The sequence below is a fragment of the Nematostella vectensis genome, chromosome 2, assembly GCF_932526225.1.
Source record: "Nematostella vectensis chromosome 2, jaNemVect1.1, whole genome shotgun sequence".
NCBI lineage: Eukaryota > Metazoa > Cnidaria > Anthozoa > Actiniaria > Edwardsiidae > Nematostella > Nematostella vectensis.
The window spans coordinates 3288503-3312774 of NC_064035.1; the positions used below are offsets into that span (position 1 = coordinate 3288503).

General features: G+C 40.6%; 2 protein-coding genes across 3 annotated transcripts; one reads left to right on the top strand and one right to left on the bottom strand.

Annotated features, from left to right (window-relative positions):
* The first annotated feature begins 828 nt into the window (after positions 1–828).
* LOC5514783 (organic cation transporter protein) lies at positions 829–8744 on the top strand. Of its 2 annotated transcripts, none has more exons than XM_032384409.2 (10): positions 829–1098; positions 3631–3927; positions 4167–4395; positions 4611–4809; positions 5758–5967; positions 6098–6232; positions 6416–6510; positions 6966–7074; positions 7895–7967; positions 8197–8744. In XM_032384409.2, exons 1-10 carry the CDS (start codon positions 1075–1077, stop codon positions 8386–8388), a joined length of 1563 nt encoding a protein of 520 aa, XP_032240300.2. In that variant the 5' UTR covers positions 829–1074; the 3' UTR covers positions 8389–8744. The 2 variants fall into 2 exon arrangements, with proteins under 2 accessions (XP_032240300.2, XP_032240301.2); XM_032384410.2 differs by lacking the exon at positions 829–1098 and adding an exon at positions 1805–1999.
* A 1226-nt stretch (positions 8745–9970) lies between these two features.
* LOC5514780 (ankyrin repeat and zinc finger domain-containing protein 1) lies at positions 9971–21989 on the bottom strand. Its single transcript, XM_001634939.3, has 14 exons — positions 21575–21989; positions 18540–18625; positions 18065–18164; positions 14406–14847; positions 14074–14122; positions 13803–13926; positions 13619–13717; positions 13253–13507; positions 12728–13148; positions 11947–12058; positions 11749–11847; positions 11518–11598; positions 10632–10711; positions 9971–10356 (listed from the first exon to the last, which is right to left on the bottom strand). Exons 1-14 carry the CDS (start codon positions 21738–21740, stop codon positions 10242–10244), a joined length of 2229 nt encoding a protein of 742 aa, XP_001634989.3. The 5' UTR covers positions 21741–21989; the 3' UTR covers positions 9971–10241.
* Positions 21990–24272: the final 2283 nt, after the last annotated feature.

The window sequence follows — 24272 nt, forward strand, 5'->3', positions numbered from 1 at the left end:
AATAATTCTAGCTTACAATAACACATTTGATTTGCTGTGTAAACGAAGTTGTGCGGCCAGTTTTAATGAGTTTTTGGGCCCTTCTCACCTTCAGATGGAACCTTTGACAAACTCAAAGAGTACATTGTAATACGATTCTATTGAAACATTCTGAGCTGACAATGGTTGAAGGTTCGTGGGGGCGATAAAATGATTAATCTGTAATGATGTACCTCAGCATCTCTCTTGTAGATTCTGCCTTAAAGTGCCCATATAAGCCCTAACCATGCAAACAACTAAAAACAAAACACTAAGATAATAATAGAATATCCAAGCTATCGCACTTACTAATAAGCCTTTATTGATTTTATTGAAATTGAGTTAAAGGAGAGGAGACTGTAAAAGCTATGTAATAAACCAATCAATCTTTAGAAAAAAAACTTTTTTCCAAGTCGCTATCGACGGAGAATCAACGGAAGGGATTTCCGTGATAGCAGTCAGTAATAGCTACCGTGTCCGGATCTAATAAATGTTTGTATGAGGTCCGCTGCTGGCCTTTATTACAAGCTCAAGTTTGGGCAGATGTCCTTGTTTGCCTTTGCGATGGCATTTTAGTGTTATTACTTCGTCATTTTCATTTCTATATTAAAACAAACAGCTACGTGTGAGAAAACGAGTGATCTTTCTATGGTATATTATCGGCTGGGTTATATGTTACTATAACAGCAAAGGTGGAGGTTTTCTTTATCATTTGCAGAATGTTGGGAAGTGACCAAACTTCCCGCATCTGAGGCACATCTTTGCGTTGGCTATGCGGGACAGACTTCTAGGCAATGCAAATTGATTACAAATGCCAAAATTTTACAGAAATCGAATATTCGTCCATCCAAACACCCTTTGAAATGTTAGATGAGTTTTGTTCTCATTATTAATTAAACCAATCCCAATTAGTGTTCTAATTTCCCACGCTCAACAATTATTCAGCTTCTATTCACCTCCATATCTCCTGTGAATAAAGCCAAGAGTTCAATGGAATGACGCTTTGACGAAATAAAAGGCAGCGCATCGCGACATTTGAAAGTACTGCTAAGGAGAATGGCTCAAGATACTACGCTAAAGGTATGAGAAATCAAACTACGCGCGAATCAACCGCACATTTTCATCCGGGAAATTTATCCGATCTTTTCTCTAACTGGCACAAAATAGGCTTGGATTATTCACGAGATTTGATTGGAACATTTTCATCGCTTACGGATCAAAATTGTATTAGATTTGCGTTATCCAATCGCGTCTATGGGTTGGTGTTTTATTTTGAGGGGAAATAATCGCATTTATCCCTGACACATGCTGTAGCATCACAACAACCGATCTGAATTACATGAAAACAGCGGAGTCATAAGCTCAAGTGGAATGAAACATTTGTTAGTTGAGTTTATCTACTGAGAAAAAAACGCTCCAAAACAGGACATCCTGCGGATGTGTTTGAAGATATTATATTTATAAATCTAAGCTTAATTCCTTTTTATTTTTACTGTTCTAGAAATATATCCACTTTGTTCCTCCTACATTTAAGGAATTTGCTGTTCCGAATTGGCTTTTTATGAAAGAGATCACGAAAAATTCCCATCGCCCTTGTACCCTGGGGTGTCTATTGTAAGACATTTTCGCATCATCAATCCACACCTGGTAACCCAGGGCTCGCATTTAGACAGTCGGAACTGACAAATTGGCATTACCGTTCGGAGTGGTTATTTTGACGGCTACTTTCGACTACTTCTTTCAAGATAACCTTTATATTGATCATGTAAATTAAAGCAATTTGAGTACGTCATTAGCTGTTAGAGTTGAATCGCCGAGACCTTTAGCTCTTAGTGGCCCTCATCCGTATCGAGCGAGATGCCATCGTAATCATTATTAGTTCCATCACTAAGGCGCTCAAACCCGCATTTAAATAATCGACGAAGAAGACACAGCTGTTTCTGTGAATGAGAACTCGAATTGTTTAGCGAACGGACCTCTGGTGAGTGTTCAAACAGTTTTTCTCGAGTTGCGAAGTTTTTATTGCTGCGTTTAGCTCTAGTAAACACAGCGGTGCTAGCGTAAATCATAGATGCTGTTCTCTTTAAAAGATTTCAATTTTCAAAAAGATTACCCGGAATAACTGTTTTATACACCAATCTCGGACTTTTGTTCCAACAAGTCACGTTTGTGGTAATAAACGTTACAAAATTCCTTTAGGGTTTAGTTAGCAATATCGTATTTTAATCCGTGATACCGCATTCTGCATATGCAAATATCGAAGCAAGCAAGGTTTGGTGAGACCCTAAATGTTTGCGCACACCGCCGCTCACAACAATCATGGCACTAAGGGAAGGTTAATTAAATAACCTTGGGGGAGGGGGGAGATTGAGTTGGGGCTCCGATAATTTTTAACCAACCAAAGGAGGGGGGGGGGGGGGGGGGGGCGACACTTTTAAACCAACCAAAGATGGAAGGGGGTATTAAAAAAAATGGAACTTCTGTGGAGGGTGTCTGAATTCTTTATGAACCTTTCTTTTCAGCTTTTGATTTTACTGATATGACCGAGGTATTTAATACTTTCATCTCGATCAACCATAATATAGATGACTTCCAGTAACCTAGAACTTTAAAGATCGGGCTTCATTCGTAATGATTCATTGCTTTACTCTTTTGTTATCAACCATAATTTTGTGTGCAATTGTTTGAAATATGACCTCAAAACTCTTTTGTTGTCAACAATCTGTGTGCAATTGTTTGTAATATGACCTCAAACTTCAAGAGTAAAATTGTCATTGCTAGGTGTACAAAATACTTCCACAAATACGTCTTGGGGGTTGCGAACCACCCCTTGCACCCCCGTAGGTTGCTCCTTTACGTACCGATGCTCGAGGATCCAGCGTACTTTGCGGGCGCTTCCGAGTTGTCGGAGAGCCCACACGGGGAGACGATTGTAGCCGGCGATCGTAAATCGTTTCACGTGTTGGCCCAGCTGGGATCCTGTCCTCTACCGAGGCAAAACAAAACATCACAACCGAAATCTATTTGAAATTTTTAAAGCGCTTTACGTTTCTATACAACTGCAGGACATTGAAAGCTGGAGCAATAATTGCTGCTATTATCTCAATGAAAATACGAATTTTCTCGAATGGAAATTATTTCTCGGTAAAATCACATATTATTATACCGGCCCAGAGGCTGAACGATATCTTATCAGCGCCGTGTGAATTTGACCCGCGCCTGTTCAAAGTGTTTAACTACTTGAACTTACGCCTTTTCAAACAGACTTGTCTGGTCCAATTATTCTAAGCTTTACTGTAACAGTTGGGGTTTTAGGAGGAATTTATTATTCTTGGATAATGTAAAATTGTTTTCTTGTACACATTTTCTACTGAGGTGATGTATTTTGAAATTATAGCAAAATTTGCGGGCAAGAATGGCTGGCTGGGCAGAGCCAAAGCCAAAACCAAAACAATGGAGCTACACGCACATCCGCTAACATAATTTCAAAGGTAGAAAACTTGATGAAGATACTAAGAGAGGCCCGTACAAAAGGCCGCATATTTGAAAATATCGCTAGAGTTTACGATTGTTCGTTTGATATCTCACCCCGGTGTGCGTTGTCCACAACAGATTCCCCTGATCATGGGGTTGACGATAGATGAAGTGCTCGAAGAGATCGGTAGCATGGGCCGCTACCAGATCAGGCTCGTGTTCATCTTCTGCTACTTTGGGTTCTTCGTTGTTGGCTTCCAGACCATGCTGATGACGTTTATCACGGGTGAGCCCGGGTGGCAGTGCGTAGAGAACAGCACCGTATGTAACGTGACGGGCGTCCATAGGCCGGGCGGCGACCATTACAAGCTGAGGTGTGACTTACCCAGGAGCGATTGGGAGTTTGCAAAAGAGTTTACCTCGACCGTCACTCAGGTAAATAAGGAGTGTGACACAGGACGAGTACGTGAGAGGTGTGTGACGTGTGTGTAACGTGCAGGGTGTGTAACGTAACAGTGGAAACCTTAATGGGGAATAACGTGACGCGTGTGTAATGTAACTGTGTACCGTGAATGGGGAATATATTGTATGGGCGTTTATAATCAGAGTAGAAAACAGTCTTACATAATCTTGAGGTTTGTGATACCCAAAGTAAATCTCGCTTCACTTTCCAGTGGGATCTTGTATGCGAGGACTCCATATTTCAAGGTGTATCGTCCTCTGTAATATTCGCCGGCTGGCTGCTTGGGGCCATATTTATTGGCTGGCTGTCGGACCGGACAGGCCGTCGCTATGTCGTGTATTTTGGCTCTCTCGGACTACTAGCAGCAGCTGTTGTTAGCGCGCTATCTCCCTTCTTCTGGTTATTTGTTCTCTCCCGAGCAATCGTGGGAGTCATGATAGGTAAGAGTGCACTATAATTTGAGCTAGAAAGTGGAACCCCGATATAGGTAATCTCTGCAGCAATAGAGATTTCGGGTCACACCAAAACGTAGGGCATATGGGAAATGATCTGGATTTAAATATATTTTCGATATAACGCTAATTTGTTTGGTGCCTTGTATCGTTATATTGATTTCCAATGTATTAATACTAAATAATCATCTTTAATTTTCAAGGTGGATCTTCTCTTTGTCAGTTTATCCTGATGACCGAGTTCGTGGGTGTTCGCCATCGTAATGTCGCCGCTACACTAGTCTGGTTCGCGTGGACATGTGCATTTATGGCCACTCCTCTCTTTGCGTACTTCATCCGGGACTGGCGTATCCTGACAATAGCCGTCACAGTAACTGGCGTACCTTTCTCCTTCTTCTGGTGGTTAGTAGGTATTTTTGCCAGTAACTGATGTACCTCTCTCCTTCTGGTGGTAAGTAGGTATTCTTGTCAGTAACTGACGTACCTTTCTCCTTCTTCTGGTGGTAAGTAGGTATTCTTGTCAGTAACTGACGTACCTTTCTCCTTCATCTGGTGTTAAGTAGGTATTCTTGCCAGTAACTGACGTACCTCTCTCCTTCTGGTGGTAAGTAGGTATTCTTGTCAGTAACTGACGTATCTTTCTCCTTCTTCTGGTGTTAAGTAGGTATTCTTGCCAGTAACTGACGTACCTTTCTCCTTCATCTGGTGTTAATTAGGTATTCTTGCCAGTAACTGACGTACCTTTCTCCTTCTTCTGGTGTTAAGTAGGTATTCTTGTCAGTAACTGACGTACCTTCCTCCTTCTTCTGGTGTTAATTAGGTATTCTTGCCAGTAACTGACGTACCTTTCTCCTTCTGGTAGTAATATGTATTCTTGTCAGTAACTGACGTACCTTTCTCCTTTTTCTGGTGTTAAGTAGGTATTCTTGCCAGTAACTGACGTACCTTTCTCCTTCTGGTGGTAAGTAGGTATTCTTGTCAGTAACTGACGTACCTTTCTCCTTCTTCTGGTGTTAAGTAGGTATTCTTGTCAGTAACTGACGTACCTTCCTCCTTCTTCTGGTGTTAAATAAGTATTCTTGCCAGTAACTGACGTACCTTTCTCCTTCTGGTGGTAATATGTATTCTTGTCAGTAATTGACGTACCTTTCTCCTTCTTCTGGTGGTGAGTCGCTATTCTTGCCAGAAACTGGCGTACCTTTCTCCTTCTGTTGGTGGTAATCTCTGTTTAACAATAGTAGCATTTCACGTCCACCCTATCTTTCCCCCTGCAATAAACAGGACGACCGCTTTATAATTTTTCGCTGATCACAGAGTCTGCTCTTTAAACCTTTACGTGTTGTTTAACAGGTTCATTCCTGAATCTATGCGTTGGCTTCTGGTTAAAGGCCGTGTGACAGAGGCTGAAGCCATTCTTCGTGACGTGGCAGCGTTCAACAGGAAGAAGATGCCCGATGAAGGGCTGCTGGAACCTTTGAACAAGGGAAAGGTGGCAGACTTCAGGGATCTTTTCCGTAACAGAAAAATGGTGCAGCGTACATTAATACTGTGGTTTGCTTGGTATGTTTTCAAACCATTGTAATTACGACGGAATCAACGATAATGATTATATGATGATGAGGCGGTAATGTGTGAAGAAAATGGCGGTGTGCTATGACAATGTTGTTTGCCTGATGTTTTTCTCTTATAGGCTCGTAAATGCTATGGTCTATTACGGCGTCAGCCTTAGCTCGCCATCTCTCGGAGGCAGCATGTACCTTAACTTCTTCCTGACGAGTATCGTAGAGATCCCGGCAAACTTCGCCGCAATCTACAGCATGAAACGGTACGAAACCACTTGAAACTGTCATGCTTACTAGCTAATTATAGAATGGAAAGTATTACAGTAAAGTGGGCTTAATGATATTGAAGAGAATGATCATGGTGATGATAATTGTGAGGAGGTCAGGAGGGTGAACTGTTATGGTGTTCATTGATCAATGATTGATTATTTCGGCCTGTGTTTTAGTTTCGGTCGTAAAAAGTCTGTGGTGATTCCAATGATTCTCGCGTCCTTGGCAGCCATGGGAGCAGTTTTACTGGTCACAGATGACGGCAACACAGGTAATGGAACTATGGTCATCTTTACGCTCGGCCCTTTAAAGACAGCCTTCTTGAGATCTTAGACTGGGTGTGGCACTGGGTGTGGCACTGGGTGTGGCACTGGGTGTGGCACTGGGTGTGGCACTGGGTGTGGCACTGGGTGTAACTTATTATTTAATCGTTATTTAATCCTATTTTTCGAAACTAATTAAACCAACATCTTTTCAGGGGAAGACATTGACAGAAAGGGGTTTGGAGGCTGTAAATTACAAAAACCTATTGGAAAATATCAGATCAATCGAAATAATCGTAAATCTTTACAACCGAAACATGGTCAGATCTGCAAAGTTCGGAGCCCAATGGCCCTTTTTCATTTTTACTCTTTGGGTTTCGAGAGAAACAAAACAAAACTTCTACTCTGTGTACGCTGTCGCGATACGTACGTAAAGAGGAGCATTTTTAAACCCTTCCTCTAGGTTACCTTGCTGGGCGCATCACCATGGCAATGCTGGCCAAGTTCTTTATCATGATCTCATTCGACGGCGTCTATGTATACGCTGCTGAACTCTTCCCTACGGTGATAAGGTGTGTTTCGTCCTCAAGAATCCAGGGCGTAGGGCAAGGGAGGTAGACCGACGCGGAAACGACGCGTTAGAAAAAATAGGGGAGCGTTGGTTGGGAAATTGCATTCGCTGCGCATGCGCTCTAGTTACAAGGACGACGGCAACGAGTAGGGTGACGGAAGAAACTCCAAATCGGCACACGTAAATGCGTTTTGTCTGCTACACTTCACTTGTTTCCACCCATACCGCAAGACTCACAGTAGTCCAAGGACGGGGACGGTCATGCTGTAAACCAGTCTTCTGTGCTCGCAGATGGGTAGAACAAGTTTTTAGGCTTCTTTTTGTTTCTTTGGAAGTGCGACTCTACTTACCGAAACTTAGAATTGATCGCTCTCCTTGGTAAAACTCTAAAGTATGGATATATTGAATGGGGTTCTGCCTTGTGAAAAAAGCGCACGCAAGAGGGTGTGGTATAAAAGAACGAACACCCGTGACCCATGTTGGCGTTATTTTTACAACAATCAGCTATTTTTAGATTTCGCGAGCTTGTCAATCATAGCATCCATATACTCTCTTGGCGTATGAAAATCAAATCAGGGACCGGTGCAGGGGTGGTTGCCCTAAGGGACAGACGATTGAGGATTTGAGGACTTCGGTTTAGTTTTCTTAAATTGAGCAACCTTTGGGAAGATTCTTAACTTCTTAACTCCATATATTGCCTAATGCCGAGGCTAATAATGTCTTTTTTAAACAGGGTTGTATCGAGTATCGTTACATTTCCACTGTGGCTATTCGCTCTCTATATCTTTTTCATATCGTTTATACGGATCATTTTATTTTAGAAACATCGGGATGGGGACATCCTCGGCCGCCGGAAGGATAGGATCATTCTCCTCGGCTTACGTAGCGTGGTTGGTGAGTTCCTTATATGGAAGTTTGTCGAGTACCTTATAAGGCTATTATTATGACCTTATAAGAAGGACATTTTGGTTGATTTGTGTTTTGGTGATAACGCCATATAATCACCTTTTTTAAAGAGGGGTAGTTGGGCAGATTACCTTGTATGTACGCGATTACCTTGTATGTACGCGATTTCGTACAATCACTGGAAGAATAACTACATATGAGTTTCTCTATCTAACAGACCCGAGTTCATCCACTATTACCCTATGGAGTTATGGGTATCGGGGCACTCCTTTCCGGTTTGCTGTGTCTCCTTTTACCGGAAACCAAAGACAAGCCCACATCAGAAGTGTGCGAAAGCGAGTCACAGGAAGACAAGACATCCCATGATGATAACCACCACGATTACAATGGAGAGACGACTATCCTTTAAGGCGACTGAATCACGTGTGTAGAGGAAGACAAGACATCCTCTGATGATAACCACCACGATTACAATGGAGAGACGACTATCCTTTAAGGCGACTGAATCACGTGTGTAGAGGAAGACAAGACATCCTCTGATGATAACCACCACGATTACAATGGAGAGACGACTATCCTCTATGGCGACTGAACCATTAAGACAACTGAATCACGTGTAGAACCCTGTAGGCTGATTCCCACCTGGACGCGTATCCGAATGGTGGTAAAGAATGAACAAAACGTTAGATTGATAATCTACGACTTTAATTCATTGTATCCGAATGGTGGTAAAAAAATTAATAAAGAATGGTGGTGAAGAACGAATAAATCGATGAATGAATAAAATAGATTGATAATCTACGACTTTGATTCATTGCGATAAACTGTCTAGTGATTCCCACTATACCATATATAAGCAGAAAAGAGATTGAGCAAAGTTTATAATTATGGTTATTAGGAAAAGTTAAGTAAATATTCGTGTGCTCATATGAGGACGGATACAAATCACTACCAGTTCGCTTTGGTGTCTGGCTACGACTAGGAACAAAACTAGAAACCTCCTTTCTTTAGCTGATTCTCTTAGATCCAGGTCTCTCTCAGTCCAGTTTCTATTATATAGTGCGGTTCCTAATAGGAACCTACTACATACAGTAATTCTAGCCTCGGGCTTAGCCATCGGGATTTTATATCCGAAAAAAACACTCCACGTGTTTTATTATTATAAAAATGTAATATCAACACCATTCACAGAGCTGTTTGGTGAAACTCTTACCAGGTATCACAACAATGAAGGGAAGGCGCTCAGCAAATGCTACCTTTAGATTTGAGACATTCTATCTTGGGCTACATGTGATTTAGAAAATTCAATCTTGGTACATTAAGTGATCTTATTCGAGCTCCCACGCGGCGCACCATACCTAAGAAACAGTTTAAGAAAAAGGAGTACCAGATACATGCCCGTACCCAGGATTTTTCTTGAAGGGGGGGGGGAATCCGAAAAAGTGGGACCTATATTTCCGGGGGGTGGGGGTGGGAAGAGATTTAAAGGGAAAAAAATCTGACCATGCCTTTGCAGTATCTCCACGGGACGTTTATTGTTGGATTTGGCTACGTATAAGAGTGATCTAGCTGATGCTTTTAAGCACTATTAAAATAGTTTTGTCTACAAATAAAACCGAAAGTGGACAATTGGCCGTTGTTGGGGGGAGGGTGCGTTTGCAACCCCTGCACCCCCCTGGGTACGTGCCTGAGATATTGGTAAACCATGGAGTTTTTGTTGACGCGAGGTGTCCGTCCTTTCTCCCCGAATGACATCGTTTGGCAAGAAAACTTAAATCCATGTAAGGGCAGAAGGAACAGAATTTGTGTTAGGCCACAGACTAATTATGGAAAGTTTATACAGGTACAAATTTGCAAAGTCATGCGGACAAAACCACTGGCAAAACCAATGATGTCAACTATATGGTCAATAGCAATAGCTTTGCGAAATTTCATAACAGGGCACTCGTACGGTTGAAGATTGATTTTAGAGTTATTTAGGAAAGCTACAATGTTTTAAAAATATTTTTATTGATGTTTACTCATCTCATCGGGCATCTCATCGTACTTGAATTGAATAAGATATTTTTTAAAAGTTTTAATAGTTAAAAAAGTAAGGAAACTGCATGAAAATCCCGCTAACTCGAAATCCACGTTAGCTCTGCGTTCGATTTTTCTTGGATTTGTACCATTTTGTGCTATCCATTTTTAATCAACTTGGGCGTTAATTAACTCTGAAAAAGCACGCCCAAGCAATGCGCCCACGTTTCAAGTCAACAGCGGTCATCTGTTCTCCAAGAGAAGACGGTGTTCGCGTACGCATGTCGTATTACAGTACTTGAATGACAGACGCTCAAATGGGACACGCCCACTCAGGTCACGTGAGCAGAACGCACACCTGCGGAGAGGTTAAAAGAGTGATCAACCCTGCACTTACTAAGGCAAGCTCGCGCCCGCCGGCTTTTGGCGGCAAAATAACAACAACAGAAAGCAACTTCATCAACACTTACACATTACTTACTTTAAACTTTAAACACAACACAACCGATACCGACAATTAAATCAATGCTATCACTGACCAAAAACAGGCCATCATTATTATGGACCAGAATAACGCTGCTTTACGAATATTACGTCCATCAGTGATGTGTGCAGTGAACATCTACACTGTACCTTTGTGCATCTGAGATTTTGCCAACCTCCGTAGAGTTGACCTGCTGCTTAGCAAACCGCTGCTCTGCTGCTCGAGCTCTCTATGAAGAAAACAAGCCGAATAAACTTTCAGTCAGGGGGGGGGGACTCCCTATACCAAGATGACGGGGATGCTCGTAGTACCTTTTAGGGGTAAAAATCACGGTTTTGGTACCTTTTAGGGGGTTCGAGTTCAAACGCTGGCATTTTTTTGTGACACGGTACCTTTTAGGGGTCAGAACAAGCTGCTACTTCGATAATAAAAAAAACAGTTTAATGAAATGGATTTAAATGCTCCTCAACAACAAATGTCCGTTGGTACGTTGTTCGTTGGTACCTTTTAGGTGTTAAAATTGGCTCGAGCCACGCCCTTGTTGGTACCTTTTAGGGGTACAAATGAAATTTCCTACAAGAATCCCCGTAATTATAATATGGGAGTCCCCCTCCCCCGGGTCAACATACTATAATGGAGTCAAGTAGCGACAAATTGTCAACACAGCAACGCCCTGATATTCTGCAAAGCTCGATCAGGCTACAAATAAGAAATTCTATCAAGAGTGAGAGAAAGCTGTCAAATAAGAAATTCTATCAAGAGTGAGAGAAGGCTCTCAAATAAGAAATTCTATCAGAAGTGAGAGAAGGCTGTCAAATAAGAAATTCTATCAAGAGTGAGAGAAGGCTACAAATAAGAAATTCTATCAAGAGAGAAGGCTACAAATAAGAAATTCTTTCAAGAGTGAGAGAAGGCTGTCTTACTTTTAAGGTTCATAAATACCTTTTTTAGTATCACATATTATTAGTTGGTGAAAGTGATATAATACCTCAAATACTTATGTCATATCAATTGATATTGGAAAGAAAAACTTACTTTTTCTCTATCACTCAATTTTGAGAGACGTTCCTGCTTTTTCTCCTCTTCCATCTTCAATTGGTCGATTGCTTTCTTTTCCTTATAAAAATAGAAATATCAATCTTGGTGTCAAAAAGTATTAAAAACATGTTTTTCGTTCGCATGATCTAAAGCTAGAGGGACGCTTTACCAGACATCGTGATAAGTAATGTATGATTGCTGTCAATTTACGTTTGGGTTTCAGCTTACCTTTGCTCTCTGTTTTTTCGCTTTTTTCTGAGCTTTCCGTTTCTCGGCTTCTTTTTTCTCTTTCTCTTTAAGTTGCACTTGCGTTAGCGGACTTGGAATCTAAAATGCCAACGATAACATTACTAAATATGTGTTCCCAAGGCCTCAAGAACAGCATATACAATACAATAAATGACACCGTGCCATGATACTACGCACATGAGTCAGGGTGTAGTCGTGCATATCAGGATGATCTGCCATAAAGCGCCTAAACTCATTTCTCGCCTCCTTTCTGTTTGCTGCGTCGTATGGGGTTCTTCCACGCTCGTCCCTGAAGGAGTATAAAACTAACATTCAACATAACGGAAAGCAAAGGGACACTCAATTTAAGGAAATCCGAATTACTTCACATTCGCTTCAAGCAAACCGGGAAACATATTATTGATTAATTGAGAGAAAGGTAAAGAGGGAAACCTTTGAGTGGTGTTAAACACATGTATAAAACATACTTTGACCCACAGGTAAAAGGGGAAAACTTACACCACGACAAGTAAAACTGAATAATGACGCGCGGAGCAAGTAAGGTATTCTATAACACGAAAATCGTTAAACGTTCACCTTGGAGTACAAGCAGCCTAGTTCTGGACGTTCAGATGGGGTTCCTGTGGTGGGTAAGATTTGTTTAGGTCACCCTAGCTCCTCTTCCCCTACGGCCGACCACAGGAATCCCGGACAGAACACCAGGGACTGTGTTTGGTAAGGAGCAAAATAAAAGGGCGAGGCGGCGTGTAATGCAGAAGAGTTCAATGCAGGAGAATTCAATGGTGGAAAAGAAGATATTGATACGCCGCGACAGCCCTTGAGCTACGCCCCTTCTCCATGCCTGCTCTTGTTAAAGTCTGGCAATTATTGGCAAATATGAGAAAACGCCCATTCTCCATGCCTGCTCTTGTTAAAGTCTGACAATTATTGGCAAATATGAGAAAACGCCCATTCTCACCTTACGGTAGGGTCAGCACCAATCCGTAACAGAGCGTAAACAATGTCTCCATGCTTGCTACACGCCGCAGCATGCAACAAAGTAGATGAACCTTGACCCCAACGCTCGTTCAGAACCTCTAACGCCGCAGTAGAGCCATCAGAAGGGGCATTGCTTGGATTTGATGCGGGAGTTAAATTATCAGAGGCAGAATGTTCAGCCATGGGTAGAGTGACTAACGCCTCTTGGTCTTTTGCACATGAGTTGAGGTCATCTGCCCGATGTTGATCAGAATTATCTGAAAGCCTTATCGCCTTATTCTCTGATTGACTGTCTTTTAAAAAAGGAGGATCACTTTTAGAAAGAAGCTGTTCCATTATGTTTCTGTTTCCCGACATGATGGCACAATACAGACGATTCCATATATGAAGCTTTGGTAAGTCTGCAAAAACAATATAATTGCAATATAATAATCAAACAATTTCACATCCTTGAAATCGAGAAAAGCTATATCCAAACACGTTTCCCAACATTTTAGAAACTAACCTGGCTTTGTTTCACCAAAAGGTATGTTCTGTATCGTTGTTTCTTGTCCATCTTTGCGATTAACCACTTTCTTTTTACTCTTCTTGTTAGTTTCTTTTATTGGGGAGATACTTTGTTCTGTATCATTTACGATTGGTCGATTATTGTCCAGAGTAGCAAAGGCTCTTCCAAATTCCTGTAAGTCCTTTTTATTTTTCTGAGATGATCGAGGCGTTGTTTGCAAGGTGTCATGTAAAAGTGAATCGCTTTCTTCTCCTGTTGAAAAAAAAAAATCAAATGATTCATTTATTTGCAAGGTGAAAACTGTCAAAGATTTGTCCAATCCTAGGAGAATTGTCTAAGGATATAATCTCAAAAATATGTTACCTAGAATATGGATTCTCGTTAATTGCTCATGAACTCTCTTTACTTCCTTATAGGTTGGTCGTCTTGTAGCAAATGGTATTGTCCTAATTCTGGGATCACCTAAAAGCACAATCAAGATACACATTACCAAATCTGGATCCCTGAAAAATTTACTTCATAAATACTGCATAAAAACGCTGCATACTTTTACATAGCAAGGTTTGTTTCCCACCAAAGAACATTTGTTGGTTATAGGTGGGAACCCTGATGAAAATCTTGTGACATTTTAAGAGATGGTCAGACCATGTAGTGAGAAGTTCTTGCACTTCCTACAATCAAACAAATAAATGAAGGATTAAGACGTGGTTATGGGAAAGACACATCTTACTAGGGTCCTTTTGATTTGGAGGGCGTATGGGTTAGAGGGGGGGACTCAACTCATTGTACATTAACTGTAAAGTTACAGTAATACTCACTTGTATCAATGCTGCTTCATTATATCTGCGAAGTGTGGCACCGGCTGATCTTTAGAAAACAAATGGCAGCAAACCCGTATCAATAAAAGCAAACTAGAACTTTGTACAGAACAAAATTAACATTAACCTCGCACAATAAATTAATGATGACCAGTATCTGTAGGTGAAAATAAAGTATGATAAGAGTCAGGTTATCTTGCTTAATATCCTTATCTGAGAATAATAAAATATGCTGCTAAGCACATGTTCTTAACCCAAGTAAGTATATCAATAAGTGCTAAGCATGTCATATCTACCCAAACCCTAACAGGTTTCTAATAAAAAATACTCACTTGGGTTGTGATCCCTGGTGGCTATCCCTTAAACCTTGTGCAGTTCCCCTTTTGGCTCGAACAGTGTATCGATGAAATGTCTTGTGCGCAACAACCGTTTCCCCTTCAAACACTGCTCCAGCAAAATGCCCACCTGCAGTCATCAGAACCACCCAAACATTCTCATGTAAACATTTCAAAGTTTTTGTCACAAATTCTTCATCATCTTCGGGCAGACACTTTGAAGAGTAAAAAACAGTTCTAAACAATGAGAAGACAGTGTTGTTTTCATTGATAAGATAGACTTTAGGCAGCTGACGCTCCTTCCGTTGAACTTGTGATGACTGGATGCTTTCTTCTACACTTGGTTGGAAAGAGTGTGCAGATGATTTTAAACTGAATTCGTCATCTTCTTCAGGTTCACTTTCAGAGGTATCAGATCCTGATATGCTGGAGAGCTCTCCTGCAAACAAACATTAGGGAAATTATATACTACTTATTAACCGAGCGCGAGGTCCGTACTGAGAAATCTCAGCCCGCGGTATTTTTGTTGCAAAATGACCAAGGGCTGAGATTTCTAAGTACGGACCGAGCAAGCGATATTAATAACTTATTTATTATATGGCTTTTTTAAATATTTGTACGAGAAAGAAAACTTATGCTGCCGAAGTGAAAGAAGAAACCCTTTCTGGATTTACAAGCTACGAGTGCTCAACTCCATAAACTCGAAATAACGAGTCGATTTGTAAAATGATCATCGGAAATTGTTGTTTTTTCCCGGATTTTACCGACCTTCACACGAAAACATCATTTCTTAGGCCCGTAGCCAGGAGTTCGAGCGGGGTGGTTCGTTTTTCAATCTCAGCGGACCAAATTTTGGTATACTCCTCCCCTCGCCTTATTACTTTAGGCAATCAATACTTCAAATAAATTCAATCTTGTATTTAAAATATAACGATAATAATTATATAGCAATAATAATTAAGACAATTATTTAAAAAAAATATTTTTTATAGTCATTTTAAAGACATATTGATGTGCACGGTAATCCAGCCAAACGATATATATTTTGTGTTTGCTCTGGGCGGACCTTCAAGCCGGGTAGATTTAATTCAACGTTTTGATACAGAAGCAGGGAGGAACTGAAAAGGTAGTTGCTTATGGACACCGTAGTTTGTCAGATGTGGAGAGTAGATATTCACAGACAGAGAGAGAAGCTTTGGCTTTAGTGTGGGCGTGTGAGCCGTTCAGATTGTATCTGTTAGGTATACAGTTCACGTTAGTCACGGATCACAAGCCACTTACACACATCTTTAACAATGCTAATTCTAAGTCGACACCTAGATTAGAAAGGTGGAGTTTACGATTAGCACCTTATAAGTTTAGGATAGTTTATAGGCCAGGCGAGTCTAATATTGCCGACCCGATGTCTAGGTTGAGCTGCAGAGGCAATGTAGAGTTTCCTGTAGGAGATGATTCTAGGGAGTATATTTCTATGATTGTTCAGGAGGCAGAGCCGGAAGCTATGTCATGGCAGGAAATCAAGGCCAGTTCAGATGAATGTGGGGTTGTACAAGTAGTCAAGGAAGCACTCAGGACAGGAAGATGGGAGAAATGTTCAACAAGCATCAAAGCAGTCAGATCAGAACTCAGTGAGAGTGACGGTGTAATCTTGAGAGGAAAAAGGATATTCATTCCACCTAGTTTACAAGATAGAGTTTTAAGGCTAGCACATGAGGAACACCAGGGTATTGTCAAGTGTAAACAACTTCTAAGAAGCACAGTGTGGTGGGTAGGCATTGATAAGGACATAGAGAAACTGTGTAAATCATGTCAGTCATGCCACCTAGTGTCTAGTTATGACAGACCAGTTCCCATAGCAACAACAGAGATGCCAACATCACCCTGGAAGTTTTGTAGTACGGACTTATCAGGCCCACTTCCAGATGGTCGTTACGTTATAGTGATAATTGATTACTTCAGTAGGTACTTTGAGGATGCATTGCTCAGATCTACTAAGACAGGGGCAGTTATAGATTTTCTGGGTGCCATTTTTACGAGATTTGGTTACCCAGAAGCCCTCAGGTCAGACAACGGGCCACAGTTCACTTCGGTAGAGTTTGAGGCATACCTTAAAAGCAATGGCATCAAGTGGGTGTCAACTACTCCGTTGTGGCCACAGGCAAATGGTCTCGTAGAGAGGACTAACAGAACCATAGAGAAGATACTTAAAATAGCCACAGTAGAGAAAAAGGATCTTCAGAAAGAGTTTAGGGAGTTCCTAGTAGCAAACAGGCCAACTCCGCATACAAGTACTGGGTGTACTCCCTTTTCTCTGATGTTCGGAAGAGAAATGAGGAATAAGCTACCACAGTTAGATTATTCAGCTGCTGCCATTCCAGAAGTGGCAAGAAAAAGAGATATGGAGTATAAGCTAAAGATGAAAGACTATGCAGACAAGAAGGCGGCGGATAGCAACATTCAGGAAGGAGATATGGAGTATAAGCTAAAGATGAAAGACTATGCAGACAAGAAGGCGGCGGATAGCAACATTCAGGAAGGAGATATAGTAGTAATGCGGAATGAGACAAAAGGTAAATTACAACCGAATTTCCGACCAGAAAAGTACAAGGTAATCAACCTTAATGGTCCAGGCATGATAGTGCAATCAAAGGAGAATGGAAGTACAGTTAGGCGGAATGTTCAGTTCGCGAAGAAAGCACAAGTAGCAAGTACAAGTTTCAGAGCCTAAACCGGAAACAGAGCATACAGGGCCAGATGCGGTTACTATGGCGACCGAAACTTCAGCACCTGAAGTCAGACGGAGCGTACGAGTGCGGAAGCCACCAGCCAAGTTTGCTGACTACCTTGTCAACCACTAGGGGTCGTTCTTGCGGTTTGTTTAGGTTTTTACCTAAAAGGGGAGGGATGTAGTGTATTAGCACACTTTACTTAAGTATCATATAACAGAGATGACTTTATTGATAATGATTATTTGTAATACCATATAAGGTCATGGCGTATGCCATAAGTTGTAAATACTGTGATTAAAGATCAGTCTATATTCGCAAACCAAAGCGTGCGGTTGTGTTAACTGACTCCAATGAATATATAGCGAAAGACACTAAAGTCTTAATTAAAAGTTCTGCATTTGTGGATGATTAAAAGCATTGTGTGGAAATACGAACTGGATTTCACTGAATGGTCATTGCAAATGGCCAAGTTCTTCCGCGGGTAAGTCCAATATTCGTATATTTCTCTTGTTTATCCAAGGAAACACTTCATATGGCTTGAAGTTTTTTTCACTGTGTTTCCACTTTTCTGCTCCTGGACAAATTTCTGTAATTCTTCCTGACTATTGCTGAAACTTTCGGCGCTCGTACTTGCAACATGAGTCGTGTTGTTATTTTTCTCGGGTATTTTGTCTTCACTGGATAGTAAAATAATTTTCTTCGGTCATAGTAAAACGTATCGATATTTGGTATATTTTTTCTTGGTCAGACTTTGATTTGAGAGTTGAAAATTGCTAGACTTGGTGTCACTCTCAACTCATTATCTTAGGATCTTGCCCGCTCTTCAGCCAATCAGAGCGCGCGTATGATCGTTGCCATATAATAACAGCTCTAATTGAAAGAATTGTAAAAGTATATGCTACTGAATGTCCTTCATGTTATACTGACCTGATATAGTTTGCTCAAACTCCTGTTCGGTAACAGTGTCTTTATCCATCAGCTTTTGCTTGACATTATATCTGTGCCAGTCAAGTTTGAAGTGATCTCTCTAGGGTAAAAAGTGTTGACTAAAATTTACTCACTGGCAAACATAATTTAATGGAAACATTTAATCCTCAATTTCACACTACAGAGTTATTTAAAAAACACTTTTAATATGAATCGAAAACAAAAATGACTAAAGAGTGGACCAGCAAAAGATGTGGTGGTAATCAAAATCAACAGAGCAAAATTATCAAATTCTAGCCTGTTCTACATATCTATCTGTCTATCTGTGATAAAAAAAACTAACCCTCAATTATACAAGCTCCATAGAGTGATGATGTTAAACAGTTGCACAATGTTTAACATTCTCTTGCATTTGGCAATTGAGTGAAACTGAAGGTTACTTTTTGTAGAAAAACGGACAAGGTTTTATACATACCTGGACCTCAAGGGAATCAAATTGTGCTATCTGACAAACAAGACAGGAAAGGCCAATTTTCTCTGGAGCAGCACAGTCATTAGGCTCTATACAATAAATGTACATTATAAGAATCATTAACAAGGGGACTGTAGAATACCAGCCCAACCATTTCCCCAAATTGCACCAAGCCGACTTTGCATACAACACTATACAGTTGGTACCTCCATGAAGCGGCAAACCTCTAAGTGTGGGAGCAATAGCAGAATACAGCACACTTAAAGCTACAGAATTCCTCCCCTTGATCGAATTCACCAAATGTCCTTGGAGTGAGCATCAACTGAGCTATAAAATGGTCAGTCAATGCCTAGGTACTTGCCTACGCCTCCACTGGACTATAAGTAAACTGGTCAATGCATTAACTGTTCCACATGCACAATTTCCTCCCCTTCTTTTTCAATCCATGTCAAACAAGGCTCTTAGTATATATTAATTATTCTTTTCCAAAGGCATTATTATTTTCAAGGTGAATCAACTTGTAGTATGTCTCTTAAATTGACCGGCTCTGTGTTCAGTACGTGCATATACCCCTGTTCTGTAGAACAAGGTTATAGTATGTAAAGTGATAATAAATATGGCAGAGAATGTTTGACAACACAGGGCTGTCAGAAGGCGCCTGGAGATAAAGCTTATACTGCATTGACACCAGCACTAGTTTAAAGGTGGTTTAATTAAACTGGTTTAAATCTCTCCCAAGAGTGGACAGAACCAATAACAAAACTGAAAAGACTGTGCTGTACATGTGGTTGAAGGGGGGGGGGGGCTTAAAAAGTTTTGGATACGTCGATGGGGGGTCATTAAAGTTTGAATGTGGTTGAAGGGGGGGGGGGGGGGTAAAAAAGTTTCATCCCTCAAAAGTAGGAATCTTTTTTATTTATTATTATTGAAATGAGAGAAAACAAAATACAAGAAAGCTGTTTCCTAGCATTGCCAATAACTAACTTATTTAGGCTACATTTACTGCTGTTGAGCCGTGAACACTTTCCCACAAAAATGACAAATTCAACAATGTTTATTACTTGGTAGTAGTTCATTTAAGCTTGACCTAGAGGATCAATAAAAACAACTGAAATATGTGCATTTGTAAAATATACTAGGAATCTAGTATGGCAGGTTATTCGATAATGTCAATGTGTAACTCGGAAAATGCATCTGTTGTGGTTTGAAATGCTTCTTGGTTTGAAATTGTTAAAACCAGTTTGAAAAAAATTCAAACCAAGAAGCATTTCAAACCACAACAAATGTGGCATGGTTTGAATTTTTTTCAAACTGGTTTTAACAATTTCAAACCAAGAAGCATTTCAAACCACAACACATCTGACTCGGAAAAAGCATCTGGGTGCATTTGTAAAAGGCGCTCTTTCAACTCCCAGACGCATCCATATGACAGAGTGCCTTAAGTACACCCATGCCTTGCTTACAAGCATTGAAGCATTTGACTTCTTTACAATAAAGTGTTTTATAAGAAATATTATTTCTTGGTTGTTTATTATGCATGATTTCTTTATAGATCTATATTTCGTACTATAAAATGCAGTTTTGTGGGGGGTCAAACAGGTTTTTTTGTTTCTCGTGGGGGGGTCAACAAAGTTTTAATGTTGACAAGGGGGGAGGTTACAGAAAACTCAAGTGGAGTGGCTGTACAGGACCCGAAATGATCCCAGGACCCGAAATGATCCCAGGACCCGAAATGATCCCCATAAGTACCCCAACTGATCCTCGGACCAGAAACGATACAGAGGAGTCCCCGAAATCAACCCCAAGGAATTGCAGTAATGGAAAAAGGGAAAGCAGAAGAAATACTTGCAATTCTTGAAGCATAATTAAGGGTTAACAGCGACTCGATTTCTAAACAACGTGACTAAATTTCAACACAATACTTCTATTTATTACATTGCCCGGCGTTAAACCCATAAACAGAGTCTAAAACAAATACACAACTTTTAATTGCTACTGAAAGAAATACAGCATGTATAAACATAGCACAGCTTTGCTCAGAACATTCAAACTTTTGACCTTCCATCACACTCTAAACATTTTGTGGTACCGACACATGACTCTGACACTATAAATCTCATTTCCGGTAAACATCACCCCTAAAATTAATATTCATTCGACAACCTAAACATGTATTTCACCACGAAATCCTTGTTCACACAAGCGAATATTTACCGACACATTTTAGGCAGCCGGTTTGGCCGAGAAGATGGAATGACAAAAGCACAATGAGTAATACACTCGAACAACCCTTCTACTACCGATGCAAAATATTAAGAGGATGTGGCTTTTGTTGAAAGCAATATTATGTGAGTTTTGAACTTCCTCATGTAGTCGTGCGTACACCCCGGCATGATCTCATGATATGATAGGTCTTTCATTCACCGAAGACAAACATGCCAAAAAAAAAACTTTAAAACATTTCGCTTCCTATAAAAAGCAGCATGTCCTATCTGTAAAGACTTTCTTTTATGGCTTGTTATGTAAAAATGATTTATCCACGCCGTGTTCTTCAAATTACTATCACAAAGAATTGTTAGTTGACCCCAATTTCTGACTCAACCACTGTATACTATAGTTTTAGTTAATGTGAATTCCCTTTTAATAACACAAACAAAGCTAAATGTTTCATATGTTTTTAAAACTGAAAGTCAATCCTTACACATTCCTTTAGTTGTCCATTACTGTAATTCCTTGGGGTTCATTTCGGGGACTCTTGGGGATCGTTTCGGGTCCCGGGATCAGTTGGGGAACTTTTGGGGATCGTTTCGGGTCCTGGGATCGTTTCGGGTCCTGGGATCATTTCGGGTCCTGTACATGGCGCTTAAGTTTAATTCACAGGTAATTCTCGGTTCAAAGATGAATTCAAATAATTATTTTGAAAAAAAAATTTGATCACTCGTATCAACTCTCAAAGACAGTTTGATCGCAACCCTGTGAGAGCTGAAAGAGTGGAAGTCCTCTCATCTCCGTTTGATCGAGGCTTAAGTAGAACTTACCTATTATGGTCTTCTTGTTTGCATAACTGTTTTGCTGATCTGTTATGTCCTTGCTATCTTCTGTGGGTATCTTCCATTCTCTAACCCCTCTGAATAACATTTGGGCTTTCTCGTCAAATAGTGAGAAGGACAACAGCGGGTGATTAATCTTAGCGGAGGACGCCATGAGTATTGGATCCGCTATCAACTAAAGTTTGACTTCTTCTAGCGGTTCAACTGAAAGCATAGTACCTAGCTTAGATTCTGTTTATGGTTTGGTGGTGAAACCCTTTGGGATATTTATACCATTGGACTGATTTTAGTGATGAATCATTGGTCTTTCCTTTGATTCCGTAACTAAAATGCAAAATGTGACAGGCGTTACTGGTTATTGCACCATGAGATGCTGGGGTTGCTGTGTTTTGTTTGGTCACGCACGACGCACGAAAATCAACCAGTTGCTTTCTGAGGCTGAGAATCGGAAAATGGCGTGCGTTGTTCTTGCGTCCTATTGAGAACCAACCTAAAACTACCCCTATTATCTTCTGCCCCAGATAGACTGCTTGTGGTGTTGATGCACTAAGTCATTTGAAAAACGCGTGAAAGAGGGTCCAGTGGTCCAGTATTTATTGAATGCGCATGCACGAAATTACACCACATATATGCGGTGTGGCGTGGTTGCTTAGTTCAAGATGCCTGCGAAAGGAACGAGCAACGGTTTATTTCAGAAATATTACGCTAATTTTATTCGTGGGTAAATACTTGATTGTCAATCTTTTCTGGGAACGAGACAAATGGTAATTACACTCTGAAAAAGATATAAATCAATGAACTTTTCAGTTTTCGTTATTTTCACCCGCGCGTTTTTAGGGATTCAATAGCGTCATTTCAAACGAGTGCGCGCTGTTTTGAAATTTTATTTTCAACCACATTTTATCTTGTTATAGAAAACAAATCCCAAGCAGGTCGCTGATATTCCTCAAATGTATAAAACATTCTTTTTAACTTAGCAATGATCCATTTTCGGAGCTCTGAACACAAGGTCTAGCGGGAATGGACTCATCATGAGCGGTCATTTATTACTTGGGGGGGGGGGGGGGGGGCAAATATGTCGGGGGGTTATGTTTCTTTTGGGCGCCGATTTAGGGGGGTCACATTTTAGTGGGCTGTCATTAGAGGGGGGTCACATTTTTGGGGCGCCGAATTAAAGTCTGGTTTTAATATAATACTGAGCAAGAGAGTCATTGTTCAAATGTAAATTTTATTCAGTTCACAATGTTTCCTACTATTGTATACCTAGTTCCATATTGTTCAGGTACCAATATTGTCTTTATATAAATAGATTTTGAGAATCCCTTTCATTTGGTTGACAGACAAAGCCTGCCTGTTCTAATCAGTTGAACAAAACAGCAAAACGAATACTTTAAAATGTTGCTAAACCTAGAATGTCTCTGTTAATGTCGTCGACGACGTAGTCGCTTTCTAGCGACACCGGTATTTGTTGTTTATCTCTGTGCAAGGGAGGGGTGCAAATTTTTGGGTGCCCGGTCTAGGGGGTCACAATTTTTGCTCTCCCTTTTAGTTGCGTTTTCAAACAAAAACGGATACGTGGGGACGTCCGTTGCGCGTGCTCGTATTTCAATTTTTTGCCGCGAAGATCGTTGATTGGTCCATGTTCGCGCATGCGCATGCAATAAATCCGCTCTGTCTACTCAGTCTACCAGCTGTCTACAGGACACTCTTTCACGCGAGCCAGAATGTCGGGCGCAGAGTCCCAGGCCTAACCCTAAACAAAAATAAAATAATCCCCCCCCCCCCAATTTGGCGCTAAAGTCTAATGGCCTTCGGGGTGCAAACGGTACAACTACATGGTATCTTAGGCAAAAAACCATCTAAAAAGAGCCAAATCCCTAGGGTTGTTTATCCCTGTTTTTCCCCACTCTCACAGGGTCGGGACAAGTGAAGAAATTCCACCACACCCATGCAACAGTTTCGTTTTAAAGTGCTATTACCCACTATATTAACCCCACTCTTCTTCTCTGGGACCCGAGATTTTACAAGACTAGTACACCAGAAGAGTGGAAAAGAGCCTGAAAGGTAGAATAGGGTTATATGGGCATATTTCAAAGGTCTAAAAGGATCATTTGGTGTTCATTTTGTTCTCATTCTTCCTAAATATCTTTTCCTTAAAATATTTCTTGGACAAATCTTTCTTATCAAACCCTTTTACAGGTGAGTAGCCAGGGGGTTTTCCCCCTTTCTGGTCCAATTCGGCTATTACGTCTTATTATAGTCACAATTCAGTGGGAAGCAGATGTTCTTGAGAAATCGCCCTCCCCCTGGCTATGCCCCTGTTCTAAACATACATATAACTATCGTTTTGGATTTTATCGAAGTGACATAATCATATTTCTGCTAAAACAAACTCCCTTTTCCTTCTGATATTTTTCAGCTGGGGCAAGTTTCAGCAGCTCAAGCGCACCTACAGTGCAGATCGCATAAACTGGTAACATATATACAATAAAAGATAAGGCAGAGTCGAATACCAGTTTTTGGTGTATAGTATTTATTCTTCTAGTTCACGATCACGACAATTTGGGCTTTTTGTGTTTATTTCATAAAAGATAAGGGATTGCAATAATTAAATGCTCACTTTATTGGATAAAAATAGAGACAACCTCTCCATCTTTTAAATCTTTGAAATCCCATGACTTAACAA

What these genes read in the sequence shown, in the direction of transcription:
- LOC5514783 (XM_032384409.2), top strand. Translation starts at nt 1,075, where the DNA reads ATGGCTCAAGATACTACGCTAAAG. An exon ending in TTACCTCGACCGTCACTCAG is followed by an intron (nt 3,928 to 4,166) that starts GTAAATAAGGAG and finishes TTCACTTTCCAG; the next exon opens with TGGGATCTTGTATGCGAGGA. An exon ending in CTCTTCCCTACGGTGATAAG is followed by an intron (nt 7,075 to 7,894) that starts GTGTGTTTCGTC and finishes ATTTTATTTTAG; the next exon opens with AAACATCGGGATGGGGACAT.
- LOC5514780 (XM_001634939.3), bottom strand. Translation starts at nt 21,740, where the DNA reads ATGGCGTCCTCCGCTAAGATTAATCACCCGCTGTTGTCCTTCTCACTA. An exon ending in GGTGCTGACCCTACCGTAAG is followed by an intron (nt 12,059 to 12,727) that starts GTGAGAATGGGC and finishes ATACTCCTTCAG; the next exon opens with GGACGAGCGTGGAAGAACCC. An exon ending in AATTGAGTGATAGAGAAAAA is followed by an intron (nt 10,712 to 11,517) that starts GTAAGTTTTTCT and finishes TTTTCTTCATAG; the next exon opens with AGAGCTCGAGCAGCAGAGCA.